At 44.3% G+C, this 20035-nt stretch overlaps 1 protein-coding gene across 5 annotated transcripts in view; it reads right to left on the reverse strand.

Moving 5' to 3' along the window:
* The window catches only part of Adgrf5 (adhesion G protein-coupled receptor F5), a 93609-nt gene that overhangs the window by 20203 nt on the left and 53371 nt on the right, over positions 1 to 20035 (reverse strand). For all 5 annotated transcript variants that reach the window (XM_029471063.2, XM_029471064.2, XM_085833138.1 and 2 more), the window contains exons 4-10: positions 12336 to 12494; positions 10397 to 10573; positions 10164 to 10273; positions 8103 to 8161; positions 7361 to 7506; positions 5794 to 6015; positions 3624 to 3827 (exon numbers count right to left, since the gene is read on the reverse strand). In XM_029471063.2, coding sequence (XP_029326923.1) covers positions 3624 to 3827; positions 5794 to 6015; positions 7361 to 7506; positions 8103 to 8161; positions 10164 to 10273; positions 10397 to 10573; positions 12336 to 12494 — 1077 coding nt within the window. The remainder of the gene's footprint in view (positions 1 to 3623; positions 3828 to 5793; positions 6016 to 7360; positions 7507 to 8102; positions 8162 to 10163; positions 10274 to 10396; positions 10574 to 12335; positions 12495 to 20035) is intronic.

Consider the following 20035-nt stretch of genomic DNA (forward strand, 5'->3'; position numbering starts at 1 on the left):
TTAAAACACTTAAAGCCGCTTTAATTACCCGAACTTCCTCACATTGTGCTTCCACCCACTTATGAAAACCCTGTCTGAGCTTACACTCCTGAAACATGGCCATCTCCAGCAGCGAAAGGTCACCCCCTACCCACCACCCCTGCCCCCGGGCCCCGCTGTTTGTTGTCTGAACTTTGCAACTGATTACATCTGGGCTTCAATTCAGAATTAATTCCCTCTTCAACTTACTCACTGTGCCACCTGGAAGTTTCATTCTCTTTTTGTGGTCGACTTGGTTTGGGTTTTGAGACAGGGTCTCACTCTATAGGCCAAGCTTGCTTTGAATGTGCTGTGTAATCTAGTCTGGCCTTTAATTTGTGATTCTCCTGCCTCAGCTTCCTGGACTTCAGGTACAAGTAGTCAATCATGATGTCCAGTGAAAGTTTAGGTTTCTAACTTGAGCTCTGAGCATCTAATTTCCTTCCACCTTAAAATGCTTACTATGGGTACCGAGTAAAGTCAAATGCTCTTAACACAATGTGTGCCACCGAAGGACCACAGGTTAGACAGATCCCTGAGAGACAGACACATAGAGAGAGGACCTGCAAACAGATACCGAAGATGGCAAACTTCCAGCTTATTCCTCACCCTCCTGACCTGAGACCTAAGTCTGGTATCTCAAAACAAAGACATCATGAGCTTTCTCCTCCCATTGGTACACCCCCTTCCCCACCCCCATCCATCAGCAGGACATGCTGATGTCAATGTTGTAGGCCTAGCAGACTCCCTATCTGTTAGGTTTCAAACCCAGGACCCGCATCCTAACCCTGTTAATATACAGGCACTTTCAGCCCCTGCTCTCAGGGACCTAGCAACAGCTTATGTCATCACCTGCCACAGTCAGGTGCGCCAGGTGCACTAGGTGTGCACTGTGGATAAAGGGACCTGGCCACCACTCCAGGTCTTTCTCTCTGTGTGCTCCTCCTTCTAGTCTCTGAGCACATAGTCAGGCTCCTTCCCTCCCTCCCTCCCTCCCTCCCTCCCTCCCTCCCTCCCTCCCTCCCTCCTTTGCCTTCTCTCTCTGTCTCCCTGTTCATGTCGATTTGTCTAGCCTTGTCTCCTGAGACAGGTGAACCCATCTGAGAGCTGTTCCCAAATAAACCTGCTTTTATACTTTTAATTTGGCTTGAATTTGCTTAGCATGTCAGCCGAGAAAAGCTATTATCTTGGTGCTGAAACTCAGGTCCCAGGGTTGAAACCTAAAACTGTTTTGGTTCAAACTGACCAGCTCTAAATTGGGGAAGTAACCCCCTCAAAGACCTTGAGAACCTCCAGCCAATGAGGAGAGACCTGCTGGTTTTTTGGTTCCTGAGACCCTGCCTGCTTTCCTTTGCAGGTCTTTCTCTCACTTTCTCTTGATTGGCCTTTCTATGTGTGTGTGTGTGTGTGTGTATGTGTGTGTGCTCACCCCTCAGAAAAGCCTTTCTCCAGCTGCTGATTCTGTCTGCCACACCTGAGATTTCTCCCATTTCTACCCATTGCACTTGAGGTGTGTGTATGTGTGTGTCTTTAAATTTTTTGAATACCAGATGAAAGGAACCTGATGCAGACCTCTAGACGACAACAACATTTCTCACACAATAATAATATGTTCTAATCTATTATTCTCTGAATTTGATTCTTCATTTTTCTCAAATCCCGAACCATGTGTGGCCTTCAACTCATCATGCAGTCCCGGCCCTGGATGCCTCTTCCTGTTGAATGTGCTTCATGCTTTTTGTTTGTTTGATTGTTTTTGTTTTTGTTTTCTCTGGGTTTCTCTGTATAGCCTTGGCTGTCCTGTAACTCACTCTGTAGACCAGGCTGCCCTCAGACTAAGAAATCTGCCTGCCTCTGCCTGCCAAGTGCTGGGATTAAAGGCGTGCACCACTACTGCCCAGTGTACCTCATGATTAAAAGTCCTGTCTTTTTACCCAATAGACAATTCAGTGAACCATACGGGGAGAGTTGCGTATAGAAAAAGACAGAACCTAGGAATGTGTTGGTGATAGGTCCCATCAAAGAAAATTCAATACAGTGTGCAGGCTAAAGGGAGGGTCATCTCAGACGGGTGACTGAGAAAGACTTCAGAGAAGAGGATGTTATTCTAAGTCTTCAAAGACAACTGGGAGGTTAACAGAAATCAGGGCTGTGGTGTGAAGTGAGGCTGTCAGGGTGTGAGTCTAAACCAGCAATCCTCACCGAAGGGCTTAGCACTCCATCGAGCTGCTTTGGGGGCCAGCGCTGGGTGCAGGACTGGAGGGTAACAAACTATCCCGGAAATCTATTGTTCTGCAGGCTGCTGCTCAACCTTGCTAGACTTAGGAAAGTCTGCAAAGGGGTCACCGGAGAGAAAGGTCCTTGAGCATCCCACGGCAGACTTCCTGGTTCCTCTGCCAGAGGGTGAGGTCTGTCACCTTCCAGAGTTGAAAGAGACAGGGGAACTGTGCAAGGCCTCTCCACCATCTGGCAGCTCCTTCAGGATGCCTGTGCCCTGTTTTCCTTATAAACTAGGGAAGTGACTAAATATCCCATAATGACATTTTTTTCAGAGTTGACTAGTTGTTTTCGGGTCTTTCTCAGTCCTCAGAGGTCGATTCAGATGCTGCAAGTGGCACGCGCCTGGTAAACTAGAGGTGCTTGGGAAAGTGTGTGTGAAAAACCTGACTTCTCGGATGATGATGATGATGATGATGATGATGATGATAAAGACGAAGCTGGTGGTGATGGTGATGTAGCATAGTCTATGAGCACAGAGTTTGTAATTTAAAGATCTGCACTTTAGCTCAAAGACTTTTCTTTGCATTAGCACATAATACTATTGTTTCTTATAAAGAAGAGGTAGCTACGGTCTCACACCGTTTCTAAGTATCCTTTTTTATCTAAACTGCTGGCAGCTCAGTCCAGAGCTGGCTCACCAGGATGAAGATGCTGGTCACTATAGCTAGTGAGATAAGATCAGTGGAGAGTCTTAATTTTTCTTTTTATGTTGTGACAAGAAAGACCCTCAGTGTCAGCCCCTGCCCTCCACACGTGTATACTCCCCAAACCGTATGGCCCAGCACATGCGAACACACATGCCACATACATATACATGCAGAAAAGTAAACAAGTAGAAACGGGCATGTAGGAACTGAAAGAGAAATGATGGGTCTGCAGAGAAATGCATGCTGGGAACAGAGAGAAAAAACTGAAGCGAATCCATAAGTGAGAGACTCGAGGTAGGAAAGCAACGAGAAGCTCCAGTAGGCCTAGGGGGAAAACTTCGTGACCTCAGCTTTAGCTCTTTGCTGAAGACGGAAGGGAAGGGTGGGCCATGCTATGGACCTATGTCCCCAGGCCACTCCCTTTTGGGCCTTTATCTGCTAGGATCTTGTCCTCAGCCCAAGCATGATGCTTCTTGCATGAGAGTACTTTTGGAGGTTTGCTGTGCAGTATCCAGGCTGGAACTGGCATCAGACCTAGTGGTTTGGGGTTTTAGTTTTGTTTTCATGGTCCAGAATAAACACCATTCCTCCTCTGCCTACAAGATCTCCCATTTTTTTCTTGGTTGAAAGGTAAGCAAAGAGACCTCTTTGCAAAAGGTCTCTATCCGCCGTCCTTACCTAGAATGCTTATCTTCCCTTCCTGTTTCCATTCAATACTGCTCCAGTTTGCAATATTCTCGCTGCAGCAGTTCAGCGATATAGGATGGTTGTCGCACACCACCTTTCTCTCCTCCTTGGCCAAAATCCGGATGGGAGTGACATCTAATTTTCTGACTGTTCCATATTCAAAAATATCCAATGTCACATTGCAACCATACATGCCTGCAAAGAATACACAAAATTATGAGTTACTATCACTCCTGTGACTTTCCTTTAATAGAATTGAGCCTCGTTTCATGTACTGTGGCATCTGTGACTTGACACAAGGGCCCCTTGAGGAATGTTCAGAAACTGTTAAGCCAGCGCAGACATGTCTGATGACACAAGGGAGAAGGTAGAAAAGGGGTATTCACACAATCACAAAGGAACTCACACAATATGAACTCACTGATAAGTGGATATTAGCCCAAAAACTTAGGATACCCAAGATATAAGATACAATTTGCTAAACACATGAAACTCAAGAAGAATGAAGACCAAAATGTGGACACTGTGCCCCTTCTTAGAATTGGGAACAAAACACCCATGGAAGGAGTTACAGAGACAAAGTTTGGAGCTGTGATGAAAGGATGGACCATCTAGAGACTGCCATATCCAGGGATCCATCCCATAATCAGCTTCCAAATGCTGACACCATTGCATACACTAGCAAGATTTTGCTGAAAGGACCCAGATATAGCTGTCTCTTGTGAGACAATGCCGGGGCCTAGCAAACACAGAAGTGGATGCTCACAGTCAGCTATTGGATGGATCACAGGGCTCCCAATGGAGGAGCTAGAGAAAGTACCCAAGGAGCTGGGGGGATCTGCAACCCTACAGGTAGAACAACATTATGAACTAACCAGTACCCTGGTGCTCTTGACTCTAGCTGCGTATGTATCAAAAGATGGCCTAGTCGGCCATCACTGGAAAGAGAGGCCATTGGACATGCAAACTTTATATGCCCCAGTACAGGGGAACGCCAGGGCCAAAAAAAAAAAAATGGGAATGGGTGGGTAGGGAAGTGGGGGGAAGGGTATGGGGGACTTTTGGGATAGCATTGGAAATGTACTTGAGAAAAAAATAAGAAAAAAAAAGGGGGTATTCACAGAGTCATACGGGGAAGTGAAATTGGTAAGTCTTGGAGAGTTAGTGGACCCTGAATAACTTGAGTGTGCTGTTTAACCCTGTGGTAAAACCGGAATCTTTGAAGGTGTGATCAGACTCATGTATCTACAGTCCTCTTTCCTGTGTGGAGGAGCAGAGTTGGTCCTCCTGATATCTGGTCTTAAGTAGGGTTATTAAACACTAGAAATTGGCAGGCTCATTGTTAACCTCTGAAGAACTAAAATTTATGGTTTTTTGGCTGCTTGGAGTAGGAAGGAGGGTGGGAAAGGCCAAAGAGAGGGGTTGCTATGGAGAAGACGAGTATTTGAAGAGGCTGGATCTATTTCCATCTTAATTTTAGTGATGCCTTTTCAAGTCTATATGTCAAAACTGAACACTTTGTAGACATAATGTATGTGCAGTATATTATATGCCAATTTCATGCCAGCAAACTAAATTTTATAAGGTAGATCAAAATAAAACAGTATAGAACCATTACTACTTACTATGTAAAATTCAAAATAAAACCAGTGCAATTTAAACACCGTTTAAAAATAGTGCCCTGGGTCTTTGGGGCAGACGGTTCAGTAGTCTGCTGTGCAAGCATGAGGGTCTGAGTTCAGATCCCCAGAACTCATAAGAAAGATGGAAATGATAACCTGCATCTGTAACTCTACAGCCAGAGAGGCAGAGACAGGTGCCTCTGACTGGGAGATGGTTCGCTGCTGGGTTCAGTGAGAGACCCTGCCTCAGAAACCAACATGGGAACAACTAAGAAAGGGAGGCTAAAGTCTAGCTTTCTTGTGGCAATGTACTCGTATCCATGCAACATATGCACATACACACATACACACATATGCACACATACATACATATATGCACATACACACATGAAAGCATGCCATGGGATGAATTTTCCATTTTGGAATAGGCTTCTTCTGAACAGCTCACCCTCCAACCCCTGCTCTGTTGGCTACTTCTCTGAGCACACCATTTAGTTCCCCCCGGTGACCCCCCGCCAAGTTTCTGATCAGAAACCCACCCGCATCATGCTGTGTGAAGTTGTAAATGGTAAGGCGGGTGATCAGGCTTATATTGTTGATGACAGTGGTGTGAATGGAGTATTTGTCGCTGTTCTGGATGTCAGAGCGCTTTTCTCCATAGTACCAGGACGTGTTGGAGGTCACGAACTCAGTTTCACACTCCAGAGTCACATTGTCTCCCTCAAAGATGAATTCTGGTATGACAGTGAATTTCGTCTCATCTAGAAATTCAAAGAGAAACGTTTGAGGGATACACATCAGTGATGCAAACTGTGGCTCTGCAGGCTTTGCTTCAAGGATTCTTGAGGGCTCTTCCTAGCATCTGTCTGCCACAGTCTTGCCCACACGCTCCCCTTACTACTCTCTGAGTAACAGAGATCCCATCACGTACTGATGCACCAGAGCCTGTATCTCAATCCCATTTGCGAAATGGAAGAGAGTATCTAAAGTCATGGATTTTTTTTCCCAGCTATTTTAATTGACCTGGAACAGTACTTTGGAAGCCTTCCCATGCAAGCTTGAGGCCCTGGTGAAGGATGGATAGGTCTTCGTAGGGCTAGTGTGGTTCGGATACTTTCTGAGACCCACCCTCTAAATGAACAATAGAACCCTAGTTAATTTCAGCATCTGCTGTTACTGTTACCTCACAGTGATGGCTTTACATTTATGGATCTTTTCAATATATGAACACAGGCAATCACAAGCCCAGTGGTTCTAGTATGAACCCTGGTTCCCATCTCCCTGATGCTCCTGCTGCAGTAATGTTAGTCAAAAAGAGACAGTTGGCATACAGAGCTCCAGACCTCTGTATTAGGAAATATGACCATGATTTCCTAGCTCTTCGTCTTCCGCCTCACTTTTTTTTTATATAGAATGTATTAGATTTCATTGTGGCATTTTTTTTGCTTATTTAATTCAAGACAAATTTTCTTCTTGTAGCCCTGGCTGTCCTGGAGCTCACTCTGTAGACCAGACTGGCCTCGAACTCAGATAACTATTTGTCTTTGCCTCCTAAGTGCTAGGATTAAAGGCGTGCATCACCATTGTCTGCCTCATTTTGGCACTCCAAGGAAATTGTTTTTGTCGTTGAGTCTCTTCTTCCCAACTTTCCCCTCACCCCTTCCATCCCAGGAGCTTCCTTACATTAAAGTTACATTAAAAGTTAGGATCTACATATGAGAGAGAGCATGCAATTTTTGTTTTCCTGAGTCTGGTTCATCCAGCTTAGCTTTTGCCAAATTCATCTGTTTTCCTAGAATTTTCATAATTTTATTGTTCTTGATAGACTAGATAAATATAAATTTTCATTATATATACACACCTATATATACATATAGATACACACACATACACATATGTACATATAAACTGAGATTTTATTATCTGCTTATTTGTTGATATCTAGGCTGATTCTATTTCCTAGATCATCTATATAGTGCAGCAGTACACACAGATATACAAGAATCTCTGGGGTAGATTTCCTACGTTTAAGCAATACCATCACATCATGCCTACCCCAAATGAACAAGCCATGTGGGGTGTGATAATGCAGTAGGTTCCACTTACTGCTCGGGGTTCCCTGGAAGGAGTTGTAGTCCATTTTGTAAGTTTGGTTGAGGTTCTGTATGACTTGTTCATTGGCTTTATGAATTGATCCAGGCAGTGGTGCCGATGTAACCCGGACTTCGTAGTTCACAACCACGCTGCCCTTGCTGCGTAGAGACCACTTGGTTCAGTAAAGCAGTAATTAATCTAGGAGAGTCTAGATCCTCGTGGTTTATTGCACAGAAGAGCAAAATAGCAGAGGACAACCAAGTTCCATCATCAAGGAATTGTTCAAACAACCCTGTCTTTAAACGTTAGCAGACACCCAAGGCAAGATTTGCCCAGTAATGTAAATGAGGAAAGTGTCTATATAAAGAACAATGAGCTGAACCCACAAGGTTTCCAGACATCCTGAGATCCTGTCTGCCTATCCGAATCTTCTAGTAATGTCTTTAACATTGCTGTCTGATACAACTCTACTTTAACATTTCAAACTCTCAGAACTAGAGATGTATTTCTGTTTGCAAAGTCTTTCATGCATGAGATGAACACATCTTTGTGTTTCCTTGTTGCTAAAGGGTAGGAACACGTCACAGTGTTTCCTTTTCTAGTTCACCACTGTGCTCTGGTGGGCATAGCTCTCACCTCTATTACGCTGTTCCTGCTAAGGACCCTACATGATAGCCCGCGGATGTTTTGTCTTGTTTCCTGGTGCATTGGTTTCTGCCCTCATAGAAAAATGAGAAAATTACATCATTCTTACGTGAACTGTGTCACAGTCACCGATCTGAATCCTGGTAAAGTTCTGTAACCCGCTCGGAACTGGAAAACAAAGAAGAGAATGACATGAGGCTGGAAGGAGATATCAAAGGTTTATAGGTACAACCCAGGTAAGGCTTTATTTTATCTATTTTGTTCGTGGTGGCATTGGCAGAGCTTTGAAGGAGTAATTTCTAGCAAAATGTGTCGGTCTTCAGAGAAGCACACAGTAGATTAAGTGCACAAAAGGGCTGCTCAGGAAAACACAAGAGAAAGAATTGAGAGGCTGTGGGGATGAGAGAACGTGGCATCACACTCCAAATGGAAGTGAAAAGGAGGGTGGAATGGAAGGATTCCTAGTACACCACACCTGACAATGTTCAGAAGGACCTTCCAAGGACATTTAATCGTCTTCCCAGAAATCCTCCTGTCTGCCAGACACATAACACTTATGTGTATTCTAAGATAAGGAGCAGAAACCCATTCCTGAGTGTCAGTGGTAGCGCTTTGGGCTACATGCTGAACCAGAGCCAGAGAGTTGGAAGTCAGGAGCACCCTCACAGCCACCATCCCACTTGCCCCCTACCTTAACATCAGTGTGACTTTGGTAAATCCAGTTTCATTCGTCAATAGGACAGGTTCATCTTGTTCTTCTGAATATCATCCTCATAAGAATTCCTGACCTACTCAAGTTACATGACCAGGTATCATAGCTAGCTTTAAGCGTCACTTGCCACAACCTAGAATCACCTACAAAGACGGTCTCTATTGAAGGGATACCCAGGTCATGTTGGCTTGTGGGCACATCTGTGAGGGATTGTCTTGATTGTTCATTGATGTAGGAAGACCTACCCTACTGTGTGTAGCACCATTTTATAGGCAGAGGGCCCAGAGCTACGTGAGACGGTGGAAAGCTAAGTGAAAATTAGCAGCAAGAAGCAGGCAGTATAGATGAACTCATTCCTCTCTGGTTTTGACTGTGGTTATGATATGTTTAGCTGCTTGAGCCTCTGCCTTTACTGCCACAAAATGACAGACCTGCTATTTTAAGGCGGACAAACCCTCTCTTCACTTAGATTCCTTTGTTTCAGAGTTGCTTTATTATAGCAACAGAAATAAAAATGAGGGCACCAAGAAATCTACAATATGTGTTGTAGGGCTGGTACCTGGGTGATTGAGAGTCTTATATGATCCCATAGTTCCTTAAAAGTATATAATTTAGTGACTGGTACTCTATGTAGAATTCTTATATGCCCGAGATGTAAATCAGTCATTCAAGAACTCTATAGAATCAATATTCCATCAAGGCACCATGGAAAAACCATTATTTTTGTGTGGCATACTGGCTTTGGCAGGGGCCTTCTCCTGCCCGGAGGACTAGGAGTTATGGGGAGACACTATCTCAGCCCATGTGTAATATCTCAGCCCAGTCACCACAGCAATTAGGAGACAGTGTTTGAAATACACCAACTCAAGCAAAGCATTTACATTTGAGTGGCTTAATACAATATCAAGCACTGTATTACTGCATCTGGGAGACAGTTCATACTTGCAGTAGCATCTCTGTTTTTACCTTAGTAACAACAGGCTGGCCTTGGAGTGAACACCTAGTGACTTCCAAGCTAGAGAAGTTTGAAACTCTCTGAGCTCAGCCTTGAGGTAGGCTCCCCAGTGATGTTGGAAGTCTTATCTGTGTATGAGAAACCTAGTCATTTGAGGCCAATACCGCTCACTGGGAAGAAGGTACTGAGCTACACAACATAGCAGAATGTGAGACTGCCTGAAGAACAGACCTGAACCAGCAACCTCTTCTGGATTGCTCTTAGTGAATGGATGCCACCAAATGTTATCTGAATCATTTCTACTCAAGGGAGAAACCCTCCTGAGAGGCCAAGGTGACACCCTATCTTCTGAATGCTGTTTGAGTCCTCAGGTGGGTTTGCATGACTTCAAATCCTTACCCCTAGGGTATGCTCATGTAAGCACACTGCCCACTGTGAATGGGAGTGACTCCATTTCCTCCTAAGTAGCTTCTTGGGTAAAGACTCCAGCAGCCCCAACCTACCGCTCTTTCCAGATCCGTCTTGTAGGACCTATAAAGGGCAGAAGACGTGTTCTTTAGGTCTTCTTGAAATCCTATGTTCAGTCTGACTTTGAGTTTTAAGGTAATGAATGCTAAAAAACACAAGGAAATATAAATGTCTCACCAGTGTTTGAAAACAGACAAGACAGATAGACATTGGCTTTCGGTAAAGTTGAAAAATGCATTCAACAGCTCTTTAAAGAACAATTGCGTACCTTCTGGGAGCTGGCAGAAAGGTCCCTGGGGAGGAAGTCCTTTCAGACAACTGCAGTAGCCGCCTGGCAGGGCACTGTCATAGTCTTGACAAGTGAGAGAGTGGAGACACCTTTCCTCAGACCACTGGTAGCCTTTCTCACAGAAGCACAAGAGGTCATTTCCAGCAGGAGTGCAGACTGCCATAAACCAAAAGAGTAATGCAAGACAAGATAGTCACCACCCTAAGATTTGCAGATTGCAAGTATCTATGCTGGTAGGAAATCCTAGCTCAGTATCAAATTGACCTTCTAGAAAGTTCAGTAGAATTGCATGAGATTCAAGGGGGCATATATGGACCACTAAGCCATAGATGAGGTCACCAGAAAGGTGACAAGATTGAGTGGCTGCAGGCTGTTAAGTCATTTTTTGATAGTCATGTTTTATATTACACGGCCACTAGATGTCTGTGATGATCTGATCCCCTGATACCAAACAGTAGTGGTTCTCAACCTGTGGGTTGCAACCCTTTGGCAAATCTCTGTCCCCCAAAATACCCATGTTATGATTCATAACCTCAGCAAAATTACAGTTACAAAGTAGCAGTGAAACTAATGTTGGTGTTCACCACACGATGAGGAACTGTGTTAAAGGGTGGCAGCATTAGGAAGGTTGAGAACCACACAGAGACTACTGAACATCTCTGCCTCTAGGAACACAGCCTTTTATAGTGCCTTCTTATAGAACATGGTAAAAATGATGGTATAATTTAGCATATATTCCTTTTATCTGTATGTTTATTTATCTGTCTATATCTATCTATCTATCTATCTATCTATCTATCTATCTATCATATATCTCTCTCTCCCTTCCCTTTATCCCTCCCCCATTTTTCCTTCCCTTCCTCTCTTTTCCTCTGGGAAAGTTGGCTGCCTGGTACAAAGATATGTCAGGAAGAGAACTACATAGTAAGCACTAAGGCCTCTAAATAATAACTATTTAGGAACAGTAGTCTGCAAAAAAACTACCTGGTGAACTTGAAAATGACCCTTCCAGTCCATTAGAGCCTTCAGATCAAAGTTCCTAAGCTAGAATCACCCATCTAGGTGCTATTACAAGACTGCAGACCCCCAGGAACTTTAAGATAATGCATGTCTGTTGTTCTAAAGTGCTAAGAGAGATTTGTTACATGGAAATAAATCATAAATACAGAATGCAAATAAATAGCCTTTCCATTTCAAGTCAAAAGAACAGTCCAAATAAACCCTGATCTCACTGGGGTCATTATAAAAGAAGAAAAACTGCTCTGCAAGCAGAGACCCTTGAATCAGTTTCTCATTTTGGACCAAAGAGACTATTCTGCAGATGGGGCCCCTTAGGATGCTGCTACTCAAAGCAATGCCATCAAACAGTTGTCTCTGAAAGAGGACAACCAAGGTACAGTGGTGCTTTCCAATTTGCAGAACTTTTTCATAGGACAAAGATCAGCCTCATCGATGCGACACTGAGTCTCTGGGGATGGAACCGTGAGACAAAGGAGAAAGGGTTTAGTTTTAGTAGGGATATCTCAAACACTAAGGCAAAGCATGACCTGGGAGAACTTTGCTTACTGTATTGCTTTGGATTTAGGTACACTCTTGTTCCTATTTCCCGATCTACAACACCCCAAAGGAAAGAAAGACATGACATACTGAGCTGTGCCCACACATTGTTCAGAGGGACAGGAAGGGTTTGTAAATGTCTTATTGGTTGCTTTATGACAGCCACCAAGAAAAGCTTTGGTCATCTTTTAAACTAAGGACTTTACAGCTAGTGAGTTCATTCTGGGAGGTATGGGGACACAAAGTCACACCGTGGTCCGGTTGGGTCATTACGCTTGCCTCCCACATTTAGTTTGATTTACAAGCAGGACTCCTGCCTTTCTCCTGATGCTCACCCTCAAGCAATGTACGTCACACTCACCTGTAGTCATTGCTATGTTCAAAATGTCAGCGTCGGTCCCTTGAATTGGAAAACTGAGGCTGTTCAAGTGAGCTCTGATGGACTCCAGGAAGGAGACATTTTCAAAGCTGATCTCAATATCCACCATGTATTCTTCCGCCATGTAATCACCCGCTGCAGCTGAAAGGAGAGGGCATGAAGACCATGAGTGTTTGTGGAGGTAGGGGAGAGAGCCTGGTGGATACTGCAGTAAAGTAGATACTAGGCACATTGGTCCATCAGAATGAGCCCTTTTAGAGAAAAGAAGAAACATTTAATGACCTCTCCCAGCTCCTACCCTCAACCTTGATGTCCGAGGCCAAAGGCTATGTGTGTGAGGAGCAAACTGTGATTGGGGCAAGACTAATAGGAGTGGCCTGGAAGGGACTCCTCTCGCCACTGCAGTCAATAAGAGTTCTGATCTCTACCCACAGGAGTGAGTTGCCATCTTTGTAACACTATATAGTTGGTTTGCATGCAGTCTAAGAGCTGAACAGACATGCATGCAGGCTTGAAATTCTTCCAGAGCACACCCTCCCCCCCACCAGTCAATTTCCTTTGGCCTTAGATCGTACACAGGCATCCAATGTATGCATTCTTTATTGTTGCTTCATATCTCTGGTGTCCAGGACTCAATCAGTGGTCATCAAAAAAGGCCTAGTTCTTCGTTGCTTTTCTAACTTGTCGCCAGGCAGTTGAACATCAGCTCTCCAAATAGATCTGCCCCAAACACACACACACACACACACACATATGTGTATATATATATTTATACACATATGTGTATATATATATACACATATGTATATATATTTATATATATATATATGTATATATGTATATATATGTATATGTATATATATATGTATATGTATATGTATATATATATATATATATATAGAGAGAGAGAGAGAGAGAGAGCTCACCAGCCTATAGATATAATTATATCTAGTCGTAGAATGCATCTTCCCCAGTTTCTTATATCACATCATGTCTTGACCACCATTTTTAAGCTTCTGGGACAGGAGCTGATTCCTTCCCTTCTCGTGACCTTACCCATCTTTCTTGGTACTCACCATGTAACAAACATGTGTGCAATGACTTCTTACTAAGCCCCTCCCCTAAGTCAAGTAATAAAGTCACTTCTCTGTCACTGGGCTAACCATTGCTCTTGTCCTGACTGGAAAACACAACTGGGGATGAAGGGGTGGGCTCAGTTCCTACTTCATAAAAAAAAAATAGACTGAAGGGTAAGAATTTCTTTTTCACACAGGGATATTGAAAATATTTTTAAATAGGTTAAAAAAATGGATACTTTCAAAGCCATCCCTTTCAATCTTAAGTGAAATCTGAAAGCATGGTCTGTAATTTAACATGTAGCTAGAATTCTGTCTTCTTTGTGGAGACAATTATTTTCCCATGAAATTGTAAGATTCGTTTTAAGCATCCCAAGGACCATTGCTGGGAACACTGAGAAAGTTGAGAATAGAAAACTCCAGTGGTTAAATATCGATTGCTGGAAGCTAGGGTGTGTACTTCCTCAGGGTATAAACACTAGTGTTAGAACATAACCTCGTCGGAAATGCTTTCCTTTTGGTGTTGTTCTGTTTGCTGCAATGAACTCAAGTTTTTTTGTTTTTGTTTTTAAGTATGTGGGGGTGTTTTATGGATGTATTTGATAGTATAGTTCCTCCTTATACAAGTAGAATAAAATAGATCTTAGCCAGATGTGGTGATATGTGACTGTCATCTGGCCACTTGGGAGCTGGAGGCAGACTACATCATGAGTCAGAGGTTAGTCTGGGATTTGTGAGACCTTGCCTCAAAACTAAGATGTCAAAGTCACTTGTAAAGTCTAATATGGAGTCCTGTCTATTATAGTGTAGTGACAGTGTTTCCTGTTTTCTATTTGATTCTCAAATGTTCTGTGATGAAAGCAGGCTTCCTGGAGGGGCTGATAATCTCCATTTGTGTGACTCTAACTCCAGGCACATGATGGTACCCACTAGGAACATTTCCAACGGGGCAACTGTGCAGTATTTACATCTGCCTTCCAGAACATTCTCTTTCCTGAAAAGGCATGTGACCATGTTTATTCCCACTGGTAAATTCACTAGTTCAGGGTCCTCCCATGAAGGCAAACAGGATTTCCTGGATGGTGGCTGCTCTGGATGGGTGGAGCGGACAACAATCCTATATCATCTACTTTGTTATTTGTATGGCCCTCAGCCCTCCTCCCTGTGCCCTTCAGACATCACAGCAGAACGAGTGTGTACCTGAAAGGCAACAGCTCTGCCTGGCTATCAATGACTCTTTGTTAGAGCCAAGGCAGTTCTGCTGAGATTATCACAAAATCGAGTTGAAAGCAGAGTGCCCTAGGAGTGAGGGAGCTGATGGCTTAGCAAGATTCTGCCTATAGGATTCATGCAGCTGCTAACTTAGCCTGAGGTCCTTCTGCCCACCCACCTGTCACACTCTCTTCAACACCTAAAGGAGCTTCAGAGTCACCCTCAGCTACGCATCACCCTTCCCTAGAGGCTGGTGAGGACCAAAGATCAATAGTTCCTCCTTGTCCTCGTCCTCATCCTCGTCCTTGTCCTCCCCCTCCTCCTCACCTTTCCCCTCCTCCTCCTCCTCCCCCTCTGCCCCCTCCTCCTCCTTTCTCCCCCTTTTCAAGTGGTCTTTCTGTAAGCCCAGGCTGGCTTAGAGTTTACTGTGTGACTTAGGCTAGCCTCTAAGTCATCACCCTTTACCTCTGCCTCAGTCTCCTAAATGTTAGGACTTACCAACATGGGTCAGTATGCCTGACCGGAACACGCTTCTTTTGGAAAACAGTTCTCTTAAGAAGCCCCAGAACTAGCATTGCATTAGGCAAGCCTTGTCCTCGAGGATCACCCATGCTTGCTTGACCTTGACTGAGAACATCCAGGGCCTTACATGCCCAGGTGAAGCCAACTATACTCTTTATGAGTTAAGCTTGGATTCCTGCACTATAACAAACCTCACGCTGATGTTGACGTTCAGGTGGCTGGTGAGCCAACATTGTAAACCAAAGGATTAAAGGGAGAAAGTGACCGTGGAGAACAGACATGAACACAACAGGTTTTATCAGCCATCTGTTGTTTCTCCTAATGGCCAGTGGGCACTCTCTTGCTACATTTGCTGAGCCTCCTGTGTTTTGAAGGTTTGTTTTTATTTGCTTAAATGTTAAGTATGGCAGGTCCATGCAGTACCCTTGGAGGCCAGAAGTGGGCGTCAGATCCTGTAGGGTAAGAGTTATAAGAGGTTGTGAGCTGTCTCCATGTGGGTGCTGGGAACGGAACTCAGATCCACTGGGAGAACAACAAGCGGTGTGCTAACTGCCGAGACATCTCTCCAGCCCATTGTTTATACAATTTACCTCAAAAGAGCTGACACTGGCTTACCCCCTCCATTGAGAGATGCTAGGTGAAAGAGCAGATGAAATAGCAACAGTAGCAACAGCACTTGCTAATTGTTCTTGCCTGGTGGGCTAAAGGGTAATATGCTTACTTCCATTTTACAGGTGGTAAAACTGAGGTGGGAAGAGTTGCAATCTCATGGTAATACCCGAGCTAAGATTTAAAAAGACATTTTGCTGACTCCAAAGTTCGTTTTCTTTGAATCACACACTGCTTCAACTCGAGTGGAAGAAGATTAAAACAAAACAAAACAAAACAATCATTTCACAAAGCACTAGAAAAACGTGATATTATTGTTAAATACAGCTTGTAATAAACTTAAATTTTAGTTAGGTTTTTTTTTTAATGTCAAGTTCAAAAATGAAACTATTAAGAGTAAAAATGTGACAACCTTGAACACTTCCCTGAGGTCTATCAGCATCAGAAAAGTCTTAGAGGTCCAAACTTTGGACAAAGACTTCTGACAGCCAGCCTTGCTGATGTTTGATTTATTGATTTTCTTGAAGATTCACTGTTCACTGGGTGCCTGTTTCTCCACGCTGTGCTAGATGCCCCAGCAATGGGCAATAAAGGGGGCAAAGCTTCTTAAGAAAAGAAGCAGAGTCCTGTCTCCACGATATTTATCTCCTCTGCTGGAAGCAACTGGTCAGTTTATATCTTACTATCAGACAGATCTGCAGGAAATAAAGAAATAAGGATGGAGAGCAAAGGAGTAATAAGATGATAATGGTACTACTACTACTACTAGTAGTAGTAATAATGATAATAATTGAAGGGACTCTGGCCAGCTCAATCATGGCTCTGGCAGGCCTTGCCCTTCTCCCTCATTCCCTCTGCTTTCCTAAAGCCTGCCAGACTACATTCCTAAAGCTAGCCCCCAAGGTCTATTCCCTTATTTGACTACTTCCTCCTGAGGCTGACTACCAAGGTCCAGCTATCAAAGTATTGAAGTCCAGCCATCAAAAGCCCATTTATTGGCTCACCTCATCAATTTGCCCAATTAAAATTAAACACCTCATCCTAACACGGCATTTCCCCCTTGTACCTTTATAAATTGCCATTTTCCTGCATACTGCCTCTGTCCCATCTCTACTTAGAGACAGACCTTTGTCCTTCTTAACAAATATCCCTGCCCTCTTCCCCTTGTTCCCTTCTTCCTCATTCTCTGCTCTTGTATTTGTTTCTTATTCCCTGTAGGATGGCTAGAAAAGACCTTTGTAAAGTTCTAGATGTTGAGCAGAGACTTGAATGGGATGAAAGAGGTACACGGCTGACATCTAGAGAACAACCCTCTGGGAAGGGAAAATGAATGTGGAATCCCTGAGTGAGTTCCTCACTATGGAGTCACCAGAGGAACGGAAGATGACTCCCACCTGGGCCATGCTCTTCTTCGTGGATCTTAGGATAGTATCAAGGATACAGGGACCCTGGCGAGTAAGGCAACTCACCCAGAGGCTCAGGTATCAGCATGATACCATCTTGATCCCCTGGGGCAGATGTGAAGCCTGGAGTCTGAACCATCAAACTCATGCTCCGGCCTGGAGATGAGTCAGGGATTAAGAGCACGCTGCTCTTCAGAGGACCTGGGTTTGGATCCCAGCATCCACAGGGCTGCTCTTAATTGTCTGTAAGGAAGCTCCAGGGGTGCTCTCTTCAGACCCCTGCAGGCCCAGTAGGCACCCATATGAAGTGGATGTGCATGAAGAAAAGCACTATGCAGATAAAATAGAACAAATCAATCTAAAAACAATTCAAACAAGAAAGAAAGCAATGCCAAACTCTGCTTTTCTATCCGCTTCTGATCCCGAAGACCTCAGAGCCTGGGAAATTGGCATTCATTGTTTTACTCTCGGCTACAAGGGACTCAGGAGGGTCAGGCCACAGATCCCCTCCTTCCAGGTGTGTATCGGAGATGACCTGCACCCTTCTCTGCCACGTGAACCAGCTGCCTCCTGACAGCTCACTTGTATTTTCTTTGTCTCTGTTCCCTTCACTCTTTGTGTTGTTTGTCTGGATTGTTCTGGCCCACACTGCCCTGAGGAGACGGTAGGATATTCCAGGTGTCACTGGTGTCAGACGATACCCATCCGCAGGCCCAGGAGACACTAACTAACCAGGATTTCCCCTCTCCTTTCCCACAAGTCCCTGCCAGCTTCCAAGCACTTATCTGAAAAAGACATTTCTGGAAAGTTGGCCACTAACTGCCACAAACAGCGCTGGGTCTTAATCGCAGCTGTTTAAGCAAACAATACTATTTCTGCCTAGCAACAGAAGGGAACTGAGGGTTCTCAGAAGCAGTGCTTAAGTTGATGCATGAATGGCTCAACTTAATGGACAGGGCACCTGCCAACTTCACCCAGGAGAAGGGAGCTTGCTGGGGAGCAGTGATTTTTCATTGCTAGTGATTTTACTCTCCTCCACCTCAAAGCAATGAACACAGAAAGACACCCGCTATTCTGCTTGTTCCTTGACATTTCCCAGAAGACCCATTGGGTAGCACTGTCCATACCATGCTGGACCATTGCTTAGCCGATGCCATCAAAGGGTCCCATTCTCCCTCTGGGGTTGGGAAGGTTTGTTATACAAGAGAATAACAAATACAGAATTCCAGGCTGTAGCTCACACAGTACGTGTGGGTGGAGGAGAAGGTTAGCATCACATATGATGAACAATGGATGGTGAAGTCCAGAGAAAATCATTAGTTTGAGGAATTCCCTCATAGTCGGAGTTGTCAGAATGAGCCCCATGCCATGTTCTTTTCCTGGGAAGGTGGAACTGATACCCAATCCTTCTCTTTCCTTAAAACTACTCAAGGGTTGTGAGAACGGGGCTGGGAAGATGTCTGAGGGTGAAGTTTTCAATGACCTGAGCTTAGATTTGTAGAAACCATGTTTTAAAAAGGAAATGAAGTGAAAGACAGACAGACATAGTAACTCAAAGGCCTACAATTCTAGAGCTCCTCCCACCAGGAGATGGGAGGCAGAGACAGGAGAATCTTTCCTGTCAGTTTTCAGGCCAGCTAGCCTCTCAATCACAGCAGTACACGGGAGAGATCCCATCTCAAACAAGAAGGAAGCTGGGGACCAATACCTAAGCCACCTGGTCTCTGATCTCCACACATGAGTTGATATGCACACACCTGCATTCTCTCTCTCTCTCTCTCTCTCTCTCTCTCTCTCTCTCTCTCTCACACACACACACACACACACACACACACGGATGAGCATACATGCATACACAGTACCCACACACCTGCACTTACACACACACACACACACACAAACACACACACACCTGTACCACTCTCACACACATGGATGAACACACGTGCACACATATGCACATACACACCTGCACTTGCTGGCTAGCCAGTCTAGCTGAATTGGCAAAGGCCAGGCCAGAGAGAGGCCCCATGTCAAGAAAAATGGTGGAAAGTATCTGAGGAACAACACCAAGGTTGTTCTCTGGCCTCTGTGTGTACATGTGCACAACCTCCCATGAGCACAACACAACACACACACACACTCACACACACACACACACACACACACTCACACAGACTCACACACACACACTCACATACACACTAATACACACTCACATATACTCACACACTCACATACACAGTCACACACATACACACTCTCTCTCTCTCTCACACACACACACACAATGATGTGTCAAGAAAAATTAACCTTAATTTGATCATATTTCACCTTTGAATGGTCAAACAAATGTCAGATTAAGAAAAAAAAAACCAGAGAACACTCTTGACTTTCAATGTTAAGTGTAAAACTGAACCTGAGCTTACATCAGCCCTACACATGAGCCAGAGAGAACCCAGCCCCTCCTCCCAGTCCACCACCAATCTATTCCCTCAGACTACCCACCCTGATGGTACCTTGAGCAACAAACCAAGAGCCTCCCTCTTGCTTCCTAAAGATACCTTTTTTTTTTTTTTTTTTTGGTTTTTCGAGACAGGGTTTCTCTGTATAGCCCTGGCTGTCCTGGAACTCACTTTGTAGACCAGGCTGGCCTCGAACTCAGAAATCCGCCTGCCTCTGCCTCCCGAGTGCTGGGATTAAAGGCGTGCGCCACCACGCCCGGCTAAAGATACCTTTTATTGACTTTCATATTTCATATATGTATACAATATATCTTGATCCTATTTGCCTTCACTGCCCCTCCTTCCTCCTCCCAGAGAACTTCCAACACATCCCTCACACCTCTCCTTCTCTCTCT

Source organism: Mus caroli, unplaced genomic scaffold (assembly GCF_978045245.1).
Source record: "Mus caroli unplaced genomic scaffold, Mus_caroli_1 scaffold_18, whole genome shotgun sequence".
NCBI lineage: Eukaryota > Metazoa > Chordata > Mammalia > Rodentia > Muridae > Mus > Mus caroli.